Source organism: Crinia signifera, chromosome 19 (assembly GCF_055691185.1).
Source record: "Crinia signifera chromosome 19, ASM5569118v1, whole genome shotgun sequence".
NCBI lineage: Eukaryota > Metazoa > Chordata > Amphibia > Anura > Myobatrachidae > Crinia > Crinia signifera.
The window spans coordinates 144,301,233-144,317,115 of record NC_139226.1 but is presented as its reverse complement, the minus strand read 5'-3'; the positions used below and the strand labels follow the sequence as shown (position 1 = coordinate 144,317,115).

The window sequence follows — 15,883 nt, the reverse complement described above, 5'->3', positions numbered from 1 at the left end:
GGAAGCTTCCTTCATGCAAGTCCTGCTTTTCGTGCCTCCCTGGCGATTTATGTAGGCCACAGTTGTGGCGTTGTCGGACTGTATCTGGAGCGCCCGACCTTGGAGGAGATCCTGGGCTTGTAACATTGCATAGTATACAGCTCTGAGCTCCAGGATATTGATGTGAAGTCTCGCTTCCCACCGAGTCCACTGACCTTGAAAGGTTCTGTCCATGGTCACAGCACCCCATCCCTGCAGACTCGCGTCCGTCGTGAGACGCACCCAATCCTGGATGCCAAATCTCCGACCTGCAAGCAGGTTCGACTCCTGAGTTCATAGAAGAGACTGCCGGGACTGATGCGACAGAGAAATCCTCTTGTACATCAGGAGATGGGAGCCCGACCATTTTGACAACAGATTCAGTTGGAACACCCTGGTGTGAAAGCGTCCGAACTGAATGGCCTCGAAGGTGGCCACCATCCTGCCCAATAGCTGGATGCATTGGTGAACCGACACCTGAGGTTTTGCCAAAATCACCATCACCAGGGATTGTATGGCTTCCATCTTCTCCCGAGGGAGGAAAATCCTTTTCAACTCTGTGTCCAGGAACATTCCCAGAAAGAGGATACGACGCGACGGCGTCAGGGAGGACTTGGGGATATTTAGGATCCACCCATGCTCGTATAAAACCTGTCTGGTTTTTGCTATATCCTGCAGCAGGACCTGTTCCGACCTTGCTTTGATCAGCAAGTCGTCCAGGTAGGGGATAATGTTGACACCCGACCTCCTGAGCAGTACCATCATTTCTGCCATCACCTTCGTGAACACACGCGGCGCTGATGACAGGCCGAATGGCAGTGCCCTGAATTGAAAGTGCAGATCTTTCAGCGCAAACCTCAGGAAAGCTTGATGTGGACCCCAAATTGGTATGTGGAGATAGGCGTCCTTCACATCCAACGATGCTAAGAACTCTCCCTCCTCCAGGCTTGCTATTACTGCCCGGAGGGACTCCATCTTGAATTTGTGAACCCTTAAAAAAGGGTTTAGTGACTTTAAATTTAAAATGGGGCGTACCGAGCCGTCCGGCTTCGGCACGAGGAACAGGTTGGAATAGTAACCCCTTCCTTGTTCCTCCAATGGGACAGGTGTGATAACCTGTGACGTCAGCAGGCGTTGTATAGCCTGTTGCAGGTTCACACGATCTGCCTGTAGGGCCGGCAGACCTGATTTGAAGAACCTGTGAGGGGGAGGTTTTTCGAATTCCAACCTGTAGCCGTTGGTAATAAGATCCCTCACCCAGGAATCCAGGTGAGAGACTGACCATACTTGGCTGAAAGCTGACAGGCGACCCCCCACCTCGCAAGTGACTCCAGGGTCGGAACCCGAGTCATGCTGCAGGCTTAGAGGCGGAGGCAGTAGCGGCACGATCCTGAGATCCTGTGCTGGCGGGCTTTCTGAACCTACCGCGGCCCCCTCTGGCGGCCGAGCTGGAGCCTCTCGCCCTCTGCCTGGGCCTGGAAGGCCGAAAGGACTGCGATGCCTGAAAGGACTGGGACGTATGGCCCTGAAAGGGACGTTTAGCGTGAGTGGTAGCCGTCGGCAGAAAAGTCGACTTGCCGGCTGTAGCCTTGGATATAAGGTCGTCAAGTTCGCTACCAAATAACTCTTCTCACTTAAAAAGCAAACTCTCCACACTACGTTTGGACTAGCTACCCATTGTCTTAACCAGAGGGCCCTGCGGCCCGAAACCGCCATTGCGGAAGAGCGAGCATTTATAGCTCCAAGCTCCTTTTGAGTGTCACACAGGATCTTTGCAGTATCCTGGATATGGCGAAGTCTCTCTCCAACTTGCGCCATTGACATATCGGCCAGCATGCCTTCCTGGATTTGAGAAGCCCATGTATAAATGGACTTTGCCATCCAACAACTGGCGAGGACAGGTCTCTGAGCCGCCCCACTCGCTGTGTACATGGACTTAAGGGTAGTATCCAGTTTTTTGTCTGTACTATCCTTTAGTGTTGCAGCCCCTGGAACGGGGAGAACCACCTTCTTGGACAGTCTGGACACTGATGCATCCACAACCGGAGGCTCTTCCCACACCCCTCTAGTGGCGGGATCAAAGGGAAAGTTGGACTTAAACCTTTTAGACATTTGGAAACGCTTTTCAGGTTGTTTCCAAGCCTCCTTAAACGTCTCATCAAGGTCAACCTGTTCAGGATAAACAATTTGCTGTTTCCTTTGAGACCCAAAAAACTGGTCGCCTTCCTGCATGTCTGCTAAGGGAAGGTCTAAAACTTCTCTTATTGCTATAATAAGAGGTTCTGGGCCTCTAAGAGATGACTGTGAATCAGGGATCAGAGCCCCGTCGTCCACATTATCATCCGTTTCGTCACCCGCCTGCAGATCATCATCTGAATCAGGCAACATGGCGGTCGCAGCACGCTTCCGTGACAGGCCCGTGGTGGTATTCATATTATCCACCCGTGCGGCTAGAACTGACAAGTCCTGCTGCACCTGTTTGGTCTGCACTGTATTTGCAGCCAATTGTGTTGACACAGCCTGCAGCATGGTTTTAATGCCAGCAGCCCACTCAGGCTCCTGTGAGTCTGATTGAGGAGTACCACTGATCTGGGGTGAGACCCCTGTCTGAGTGGACATGCACTCTTCACAGGTAATCTGTGAAGTGGACTTAGGCACAAACTTGCTGCTGCAAATGAGACAGGTTAACTTCCTCACCATGTTGGTGTAATAAGTAACCTTTCTTCCACAAACACACCACAATCACAATGAAATAAAATATATAAAATCAATGTGCAGTGTATAGCAGCTATATATGTGTGAGCTCTATCACTGGAAGTGTGTAGCTTAACAAGCACGTGGGGGAGCGCTCAGATTACACTGAGGAGACCAGCACACCATGTACAACCTGAACTATTTAGGAGTTGGTAACACGCATAAACACAGAACAGCGTGATCAATTAAGCGATCTTAGCGCTAAATACACTTGCTGTTTTCTGCAGATTTCCTCTGTCCAACACCTCACCGCTGAGGAGTGATCTGGAGGCAGTAATGGCGCCCAGGGAGAAGCAGGAAGTAGTGTATGCGCGCTCAGAGCTCTGGCCTCGCTCCGCTGAAGCCCCGCCCCCTGTGATGGCGCAGGGGCTTCACTGATCTTTATACTGGCGCTGGCTGTCAGTTTTAAATGGCGCCCTTTACACTGACAGCGTTTTATGGTGGGATCTGCCCTGGTAGTCCAGGGACTGTCACCCGCAGCCAGTCTGTGACGGGGGGTCTGCGCAGCCCCTGTGCAGGGTACCGCGTCTGCCGCCGCCGCCATCTTGCCGCACGATGAGCCGGGGTACCCCACTGTGGGGACCCCGGTTATTACTCACCACAGACGTCTTCGGACTGTGTCAGGAGTGTGCGGCATGCTGGGGGTGAGTATCACTGCAGCGCAATGCCCGTGAGTACAAACACCCTCTCAGGACAGTGGTCCTGCAGCAGGGACAGCTCGGTACCTTAAGAGGCCTGCAGCTGAACCCTCCTCAACTGACTCCCTCGAAGCAGGGATACTGTGAAGTTCAACACAGTAACCCCAAAATAATAAAAGAAATAAAACTGAAGACAAACTCTCTGGAGCTCCAGCAGTGTGCATCCTCTCCTGAGGGCACATTTTTCTAAACTGGTTCCTGGGTGGGGAATCAGAGGGGAGGAGCCAGTACACCCAGCTTCAAAGTTATAGATGTGCCTGTCTCCTGCGGATACCCTCTAATACCCAATGTCTTAAGACCATTCCCAGTATCCCATAAAGGACGTTAGTGAAATGTAAAATCCGTATTTTGACTGTCAACCTTAGCCATGTTGAGCTATGTCAGGGGTCCACCTCCAGTGGCCGACCTAGTGACCGGACCCTCGTTCAGGGACCCCGGAAGACACACGGGGTGAGAGGTTTTATCACCATGGTATATACATTGCTTCCAGGTGTCAGGTCGACAAAAATGACGTTGATAGGACAATGGTCGGCATATGAAAAAGATTGACATGAGTTTCCACTCATCTAACTTGTTCATGCTTCACGTGAGCTACAATTGGGAAAGGAAAAGTGTGAGGAGCGAGGCAGCATGGCGGAGGAAAGGAGGAGCTAACTGGGGGTCTACGTCAACAGACACAGAAACATGTCGACCTTTTCATGTGTCATCCAAGTTGACCTTGAGTGCATGTCGACCTAATGATCCATATACAGCAACAAGCAGTATACTATACACAGGCGAGTCACTGTACATAGTAACAGCAACATCTACGCAACAGGGAGACATATATACCTGTATATACATTATATACCTGTATATACCCAGCAGTATCCCTATATACCACATACAGACAGCACGCCCATTATATACCTGTATATACCCAGCAGTATCACTATATAACACATACAGACAGCACGCTCATTATATACCGGTATATACCCAGCAGTATCACTATATACCACATACAGACAGCACGCCCATTATATACCTGTATATACCCAGCAGTATCCCTATATACCACATACAGTCAGCACGCCCATTATATACCTGTATATACCCAGCAGTATCACTATATAACACATACAGACAGCACGCTCATTATATACCGGTATATACCCAGCAGTATCACTATATACCACATACAGACAGCACGCCCATTATATACCTGTATATACCCAGCAGTATCCCTATATACCACATACAGTCAGCACGCCCATTATATACCTGTATATACCCAGCAGTATCCCTATATACCACATACAGACAGCACGCCCATTATATACCTGTATATACCCAGCAGTATCCCTATATACCACATACAGACAGCACGCTCATTATATACCGGTATATACCCAGCAGTATCACTATATACCACATACAGACAGCACGCCCATTATATACCTGTATATACCCAGCAGTATCCCTATATACCACATACAGTCAGCACGCCCATTATATACCTGTATATACCCAGCAGTATCCCTATATACCACATACAGTCAGCACGCCCATTATATACCTGTATATACCCAGCAGTATCCCTATATACCACATACAGTCAGCACGCCCATTATATACCTGTATATACCCAGCAGTATCCCTATATACCACATACAGTCAGCACGCCCATTATATACCTGTATATACCCAGCAGTATCCCTATATACCACATACAGTCAGCACGCCCATTATATACCGGTATATACCCAGCAGTATCCCAATATACCACATACAGTCAGCACGCCCATTATATACCTGTATATACCCAGCAGTATCCCTATATACCACATACAGTCAGCACGCCCATTATATACCTGTATATACCCAGCAGTATCCCAATATACCACATACAGACAGCACGCCCATTATATACCTGTATATACCCAGCAGTATCCCTATATACCACATACAGACAGCACGCCCATTATATACCTGTATATACCCAGCAGTATCCCTATATACCACATACAGTCAGCACGCCCATTATATACCTGTATATACCCAGCAGTATCCCTATATACCACATACAGTCAGCACGCCCATTATATACCTGTATATACCCAGCAGTATCCCTATATACCACATACAGTCAGCACGCCCATTATATACCTGTATATACCCAGCAGTATCCCTATATACCACATACAGTCAGCACGCCCATTATATACCTGTATATACCCAGCAATATCCCAATATAACACATACAGTCAGCACGCCCATTATATACCTGTATATACCCAGCAGTATCCCTATATACCACAAAGTCAGCACGCCCATTATATACCCAGCAGTATCCCTATATACCACATACAGACAGCACGCCCATTATATACCTGTATATACCCAGCAGTATCCCAATATACCACATACAGACAGCACGCCCATTATATACCTGTATATACCCAGCAGTATCCCTATATACCACATACAGACAGCACGCCCATTATATAGCTGTATATACCCAGCAGTATCCCTATATACCACAAAGTCAGCACGCCCATTATATACCCAGCAGTATCCCTATATACCACATACAGACAGCACGCCCATTATATACCTGTATATACCCAGCAGTATCCCTATATACCACATACAGACAGCACGCCCATTATATACCTGTATATACCCAGCAGTATCCCTATATACCACATAGTCAGCACGCCCATTATATACCTGTATATACCCAGCAGTATCCCTATATACCACAAAGTCAGCACGCCCATTATATACCCAGCAGTATCCCTATATACCACATACAGACAGCACGCCCATTATATACCTGTATATACCCAGCAGTATCCCAATATACCACATACAGACAGCACGCCCATTATATACCTGTATATACCCAGCAGTATCCCTATATACCACATACAGACAGCACGCCCATTATATAGCTGTATATACCCAGCAGTATCCCTATATACCACAAAGTCAGCACGCCCATTATATACCCAGCAGTATCCCTATATACCACATACAGACAGCACGCCCATTATATACCTGTATATACCCAGCAGTATCCCTATATACCACATACAGACAGCACGCCCATTATATACCTGTATATACCCAGCAGTATCCCTATATACCACATACAGACAGCACGCCCATTATATAGCTGTATATACCAGGCAGTATCCCTATATACCACATAGTCAGCACGCCCATTATATACCTGTATATACCCAGCAGTATCCCTATATACCACATACAGTCAGCACGCCCATTATATACCTGTATATACCCAGCAGTATCCCAATATACCACATACAGTCAGCACGCCCATTATATACCCAGCAGTATCCCTATATACCACATACAGTCAGCACGCCCATCATATACCTGTATATACCCAGCAGTATCACTATATACCACATAAAGTCAGCACGCCCATTATATACCTGTATATACCCAGCAGTATCCCTATATACCACATAGTCAGCACGCCCATTATATACCTGTATATACCCAGCAGTATCCCTATATACCACATACAGTCAGCACGTCCATTATATACCTGTATATACCCAGCAGTATCCCTATATACCACATACAGACAGCACGCCCATTATATACCTGTATATATCCAGCAGTATCCCTATATACCACATACAGACAGCACGCCCATTATATACCTGTATATACCCAGCAGTATCCCTATATACCACATACAGACAGCACGCCCATTATATACCTGTATATACCCAGCAGTATCCCTATATACCACATACAGTCAGCACGTCCATTATATACCTGTATATACCCAGCAGTATCCCTATATACCACATACAGACAGCACGCCCATTATATACCTGTATATACCCAGCAGTATCCCTATATACCACATACAGTCAGCACGTCCATTATATACCTGTATATACCCAGCAGTATCCCTATATACCACATACAGACAGCACGCCCATTATATACCTGTATATACCCAGCAGTATCCCTATATACCACATACAGACGGCACGCCCATTATATACCTGTATATACCCAGCAGTATCCCTATATACCACATACAGTCAGCACGCCCATTATATATCTGTATATACCCAGCAGTATCCCTATATACCACATACAGACAGCACGCCCATTATCTACCTGTATATACCAGCAGTATCCCTATATACCACATACAGACAGCACGCCCATTATATACCTGTATATACCCAGCAGTATCCCTATATACCACATACAGACAGCACGCCCATTATATACCTGTATATACCCAGCAGTATCCCTATATACCACATACAGTCAGCACGTCCATTATATACCTGTATATACCCAGCAGTATCCCTATGTACCACATACAGACAGCACGCCCATTATATACCTGTATATACCCAGCAGTATCCCTATATACCACGTACAGTCAGCACGTCCATTATATACCTGTATATACCCAGCAGTATCCCTATATACCACATACAGACAGCACGCCCATTATGTACCTGTATATACCAGCAGTATCCCTATATAACACATACAGTCAGCACGCCCATTATATACCTGTATATACCCAGCAGTATCCCAATATAACACATACAGACAGCATGCCCATTATATACCTGTATATACCCAGCAGTATCCCTATATACCACATACAGTCAGCACGCCCATTATATACCTGTATATACCCAGCAGTATCCCTATATACCACATACAGTCAGCACGCCCATTATATACCTGTATATACCCAGCAGTATCCCTATATACCACATAGTCAGCACGCCCATTATATACCTGTATATACCCAGCAGTATCCCTATATACCACATAGTCAGCACGCCCATTATATACCTGTATATACCCAGCAATATCCCTATATACCACATACAGACAGCACGCCCATTATATACCTGTATATACCCAGCAGTATCCCTATATACCACATACAGTCAGCACGCCCATTATATACCTGTATATACCCAGCAGTATCCCTATATACCCCATACAGTCAGCACGCCCATTATATACCTGTATATACCCAGCAGTATCCCTATATACCACATACAGTCAGCACGCCCATTATATACCTGTATATACCCAGCAATATCCCTATATACCACATACAGACAGCACGCCCATTATATACCTGTATATACCCAGCAGTATCCCTATATACCACATACAGTCAGCACGCCCATTATATACCTGTATATACCCAGCAGTATCCCTATATACCACATAGTCAGCACGCCCATTATATACCTGTATATACCCAGAAATATCCCTATATACCACATACAGACAGCACGCCCATTATATACCTGTATATACCCAGCAGTATCCCTATATACCACATACAGACAGCACGCTCATTATATACCTGTATATACCCAGCAGTATCCCTATATACCACATACAGACAGCACGCCCATTATATACCTGTATATACCCAGCAGTATCCCAATACAACACATACAGTCAGCACGCCCATTATATACCCAGCAGTATCCCTATATACCACATACAGTCAGCACGCCCATTATATACCTGTATATACCGAGCAGTATCCCAATATAACACATACAGTCAGCACGCCCATTATATACCTGTATATACCCAGCAGTATCCCTATATACCACATACAGACAGCACGCCCATTATATACCTGTATATACCCAGCAGTATCCCAATATAACACATACAGACAGCACGCCCATTATATACCCAGCAGTATCACTATATACCACATACAGTAAGCACGCCCATTATATACCTGTATATACCCAGCAGTATCCCTATATACCACATACAGTCAGCACGCCCATTATATACCTGTATATACCCAGCAGTATCCCAATATACCACATACAGTCAGCACGCCCATTATATACCTGTATATACCCAGCAGTATCCCTATATACCACATAGTCAGCACGCCCATTATATACCTGTATATACCCAGCAGTATCCCTATATACCACATACAGTCAGCACGCCCATTATATACCTGTATATACCCAGCAGTATCCCTATATACCACATACAGTCAGCACGCCCATTATATACCTGTATATACCCAGCAGTATCCCAATACACCAAATACAGACAGCACACCCATTATATACCTGTATATACCCAGCAATATCCCAATATAACACATACAGTCAGCACGCCCATTATATACCCAGCAGTATCCCTATATACCACATACAGACAGCACGCCCATTATATACCTGTATATACCCAGCAGTATCCCTATATAACACATACAGACAGCACGCCCATTATATACCTGTATATACCCAGCAGTATCCCTATATACCACATACAGTCAGCACGCCCATTATATACCTGTATATACCCAGCAGTATCCCTACATACCACATACAGTCAGCACGCCCATTATATACCTGTATATACCCAGCAGTATCCCAATACAACAAATACAGACAGCACGCCCATTATATACCTGCATATACCCAGCAATATCCCAATATAACACATACAGTCAGCACGCCCATTATATACCCAGCAGTATCCCTATATACCACATACAGTCAGCACGCCCATTATATACCTGTTTATACCCAGCAGTATCCCAATATAACACATACAGTCAGCACGCCCATTATATACCTGTCTATACCCAGCAGTATCCCAATATAACACATACAGTCAGCACGCCCATTATATACCCAGCAGTATCCATATATACCACATACAGTCAGCACGCCCATTATATACCTGTATATATACCCAGCAGTATCCCAATATAACACATACAGACAGCACGCCCATTATATACCTGTATATACCCAGCAGTATCCCTATATACCACATACAGACAGCACGCCCATTATATACCTGTATATACCCAGCAGTATCCCTATATACCACATAAGGACAGCACGCCCATTATATACCTGTATATATACCCAGCAGTATCCCTATATACCACATAAGGACAGCACGCCCATTATATACCTGTATATACCCAGCAGTATCCCTATATACCACATACAGTCAGCACGCCCATTATATACCTGTATATACCCAGCAATATCCTAATATAACACATACAGACAGCACACCCATTATATACCTGTATATACCCAGCAATATCCCAATATAACACATACAGACAGCACGCCCATTATATACCTGTATATACCCAGCAGTATCCCAATACAACACATACAGACAGCACGCCCATTATATACCTGTATATACCCAGCAGTATCCCAATATAACACATAGTCAGCATGCCCATTATATACCTGTATATACCCAGCAGTATCCCTATATAACACATACAGTCAGCACGCCCATTATATACCTGTATATACCCAGCAGTATCCCTATATAACACATAGACAGCACGCCCATTATATACCCAGCAATATCCCAATATAACACATACAGACAGCACGCCCATTATATACCTGTATATACCAAGCAGTATCCCTATATAACACATACAGACAGCACGCCCATTATATACCCAGCAGTATCACTATATACCACATACAGTCAGCACGCCCATTATATACCTGTATATACCCAGCAGTATCCCTATATAACAAATACAGACAGCACGCTCATTATATACCTGTATATACCAAGCAGTATCCCTATATAACACATACAGACAGCACGCCCATTATATACCCAGCAGTATCACTATATACCACATACAGTCAGCACGCCCATTATATACCTGTATATACCCAGCAGTACCCCAATATAACACATACAGTCAGCACACCCATTATATACCCAGCAGTATCCCTATATACCACATACAGTCAGCACGCCCATTATATACCTGTATATACCCAGCAGTATCCCAATATAACACATAGTCAGCACGCCCATTATATACCTGTATATACCCAGCAGTATCCCAATATAACACATACAGTCAGCACGCCCATTATATACCCAGCAGTATCCCTATATACCACATACAGTCAGCACGCCCATTATATACCTGTATATACCCAGCAGTATCCCAATATAACACATACAGTCAGCACGCCCATTATATACCTGTATATACCCAGCAGTATCCCAATATACCACATACAGACAGCACGCCCATTATATACCTGTATATACCCAGCAGTATCCCTATATACCACATACAGTCAGCACGCCCATTATATACCTGTATATACCCAGCAATATCCCAATATACCACATACAGACAGCACGCCCATTATATACCTGTATATACCCAGCAGTATCCCTATATAACACATAGACAGCACGCCCATTATATACCTGTATATACCCAGCAGTATCCCTATATACCACATACAGACAGCACGCCCATTATATACCTGTATATATACCCAGCAGTATCCCTATATACCACATAAGGACAGCACGCCCATTATATACCTGTATATACCCAGCAGTATCCCTATATAACACATAGACAGCACGCCCATTATATACCTGTATATACCCAGCAAGATCCCAATATAACACATACAGACAGCACGCTCATTATATATCTGTATATACCAAGCAGTATCCCTATATAACACATACAGACAGCACGCCCATTATATACCCAGCAGTATCACTATATACCACATACAGTCAGCACGCCCATTATATACCTGTATATACCCAGCAGTATCCCAATATAACACATACAGTAAGCACGCCCATTATATACCTGTATATACCCAGCAATATCCTAATATAACACATACAGACAGCACGCCCATTATATACCTGTATATACCCAGCAGTATCCCAATACAACACATACAGACAGCACGCCCATTATATACCTGTATATACCCAGCAGCTGCCAGTACACCAATACTGCGCGGTCATGTTATAGTACTGGTGCAGCCTCATGACCTCTGCATGCCAATATATGTCCAGGCACAGGTCTCATGTGGGGTATAGATATACAGTATATAATTAGTGTACTGCTGCGATCCTGTACAGGTGATGCTGGCCTACCTGTCCGTGTCCATTCCCTACCACATAGCCTAGATCTGGGATAGCCAACCCCAGTCCCCGAGAGCTACCAACAGTTAATGTTTTCCAGGTCTACTCGCAGAATCACAAGTGAAGTAATTAGCTCCACCTGTGGATCTTTGAAAATGTTTCAGCTAGTAATGAGTGCACCTGTGCAGCAGCTGGATTGTCTGGAAAACATTAACTGTTGGTAGCTCTCGGGGACTGGGGTTGGCTATCCCAGATCTAGGCTATGTGGTAGGGAATGGACACGGACAGGTAGGCCAGCATCACCTGTACAGGATCGCAGCAACACACACACACATATATATATAGTATATATATTTTTTTTTCAGTATGTCGCGCACACACACACAGCATATATATCTGTGTGTGTGGGTGTGTGTGTCATATTGACTATATGTATTGTGTGTGTGTGTGTGTGTCATACTGACTAGATTGTGTATGTATGTATGTATATTTATGTATGTGTGTGTGTACTGTCAGTATCTCACACACACACACACACACACACACTGTATTGTGCAATGCATCCCCGTCATTGGGATAGATACACAGATAAATATGCTGTGAATATATATGTGAGTGTGTGTCATACTGACTATATTGTGTGTCATACGGACTATAGTGTGTGTGTGTGTGTATTTATATGTGTGTGTGTGTGTCATACTGACTATATTGTGTGTGTGTGTATATATTTATATATGTGTGTGTGTGTCACACTGACTAGATTGTGTGTGTGTATGTATATATTTATTTATATATGTGTGTGTGTGTGTGTGTGTGTGTGTGTGTCATACTTACTAGATTGTGTGTGTATATATATTTATGTGTGTGTGTGTGTATGTGTTATACTAACTAGATTGTGTGTCATACTGACTATATTGTGTGTGTGTATATTTATATATGTGTGTGTGTGTGTGTGTGTGTGTGTGTATATATATTTATATGTATGTGTGTGTGTGTGTGTGTGTGTGTGTGTGTGTGTGTGTGTGTGTGTCTGTGTCATACTGACTATAGTGTGTGTGTGTCATACTGACTAGATTGTGTGTGTATGTATATTTATGTATGTGTGTGTACTGTCAGTATCTCACACACACACTAGTGTGCAATGCATCCCCGTCATTGGGATAGATACACAGATAGATGGGACAGGTAGGACGGAGCATCCCCGGGTCCCTCACACCCCCGCTCCCGGCACCTCACCTGTCCGTACACCCGTACAGGGTGCTCGGCGCCGGCCGGCGGGCTCCTCTTGCTCCGCTGTTCCCCGGGTAGCGGGTACTGGGGGTCCGGTGTGGCACGTACGGTAGTGACCGCCATCAGCAGCCCGAGCCCGGCCAGTGAGAGCAGCAGCAGCCGCCACCGCCGCACACCTCCCTCACACACCGCCATCTTCTGCTGCCGCACACACGTGACCAGCCATAACCCCCCGCGCGCCGCTACCCGCCACCGCCGCCTGCTGCCTCAGAGACACACACGTGACCATCACCCCCTCCCGGGACCCCCGCCGGAGACACCACACGTGACCTGCGTCCCCACCGGGGAGACACACACGTGACCTGGGTCCCGACCCCCTGCCCTCCCCCCGCCGCCGCCGCCGCCGCCGCCTCATCATCATCTGTTACCCGGTGCTTACCTCATACCAGAACATCCCAGGGGTTCTACTTCATGTATTGCTGGGTTATGACCATACCTGCCTAGTGCCTACCTGACCCTCTCCCTCTGGGACACAACTCTCTGTTCCTGGGATTCCCTGGTAATGTAGGATTGCCAGCACCTGTGGTGTCACCTTTCTTATCAGTTACCTAGCTCCCCACAGGTGCTGGCAATCATACATTATCCATACCTCCCAGCATGCCCCTCTCCAGGAGGACACAATGCTCTGTTCCTGGGCTTCCCTGGTAATGTATGACTGCCAGCACCTGTGGTGACACCTTTCTTATCAGTTACCTAGCACCTCACAGGTGATGGCAATCATACATTATCCATACCTCCCAGCATGCCCCTCTCCAGGAGGACACAATGCTCTGTTCCTGGGCTTCCCTGGTAATGTATAAGTGCCAGCACCTGTGGTGACACCTTTCTTAGCAGTTACCTGGCTCCCCACAGGTGCTGGCAATCATACATTATCCATACCTCCCAGCATGCCCCTCTCCAGGAGGACACAATGCTCTGCTCCTGGACTTCCCTGGTAATGTATGATTGCCAGCACCTGTGGTGACACCTTTCTTATCAGTTACCTAGCTCCCCACAGGTGCTGGCAATCATACATTATCCATACCTCCCAGCATGCCCCTCTCCAGGAGGACACAATGCTCTGTTCCTGGGCTTCCCTGGTAATGTATAATTGCCAGCACCTGTGGTGACACCTTTCTTATCAGTTACCTGGCTCCCCACAGGTGCTGGCAATCATACATTATCCATACCTCCCAGCATGCTCCTCTCCAGGAGGACATAATGCTCTGCTCCTGGACTTCCCTGGTAATGTATGATTGCCAGCACCTGTGGTGGCACCTTTCTTATCAGTTACCTAGCTCCCCACAGGTGCTGGCAATCATACATTATCCATACCTCCCAGCATGCCCCTCTCCAGGAGGACACAATGCTCTGCTCCTGGGCTTCCCTGGTAATGTAGGATTGCCAGCACCTGTGGTGACACCTTTCTTATCAGTTACCTAGCTCCCCACATGTGCTGGCAATCCTACATTATCCATACCTCCCAGCATGCCCCTCTCCAGGAGGACACAATGCTCTGTTCCTGGGCTTCCCTGGTAATGTATGACTGCCAGCACCTGTGGTGACACCTTTCTTATCAGTTACCTAGCTCCCCACATGTGCTGGCAATCCTACATTATCCATACCTCCCAGCATGCCCCTCTCCAGGAGGACACAATGCTCTGTTCCTGGGCTTCCCTGGTAATGTAGGATTGCCAGCACCTGTGGTGACACCTTTCTTATCAGTTACCTAGCTCCCCACAGGTGCTAGCAATCATACATTATCCATACCTCCCAGTATGCTCCTCTCCAGGAGGACACAATGCTCTGCTCCTGGACTTCCCTGGTAATGTATGATTGCCAGCACCTGTAGTGACACCTTTCTTATCAGTTACCTAGCTCCCCACAGGTGCTGGCAATCATACATTATCCATACCTCCCAGCATGCCCCTCTCCAGGAGGACACAATGCTCTGCTCCTGGGCTTCCCTGGTAATGTATGATTGCCAGCACCTGTGGTGATACCTTTCTTATCAATTACCTAGCTCCCCACAGGTGCTGGCAATCCTACATTATCCATACCTCCCAGCATGCACCTCTGCAGGAGGACACAATGCTCTGCTCCTGGGCTTCCCTGGTAATGTAGGATTGCCAGCACCTGTGGTGACACCTTTCTTATCAGTTACCTAGCTCCCC

The 15,883-nt window shown here is 46.3% G+C and overlaps 1 protein-coding gene across 2 annotated transcripts in view; it reads right to left on the bottom strand.

Moving 5' to 3' along the window:
* The window catches only part of SORL1 (sortilin related receptor 1), a 182,074-nt gene extending 168,155 nt beyond the window's left edge, over positions 1-13,919 (bottom strand). For both annotated transcript variants that reach the window (XM_083163586.1, XM_083163587.1), the window contains exon 1: positions 13,677-13,919. In XM_083163586.1, the coding sequence (XP_083019712.1) occupies positions 13,677-13,865 (189 nt within the window). In that variant the 5' untranslated portion in view covers positions 13,866-13,919. The remainder of the gene's footprint in view (positions 1-13,676) is intronic.
* Between the last annotated feature and the right edge of the window lie 1,964 nt (positions 13,920-15,883).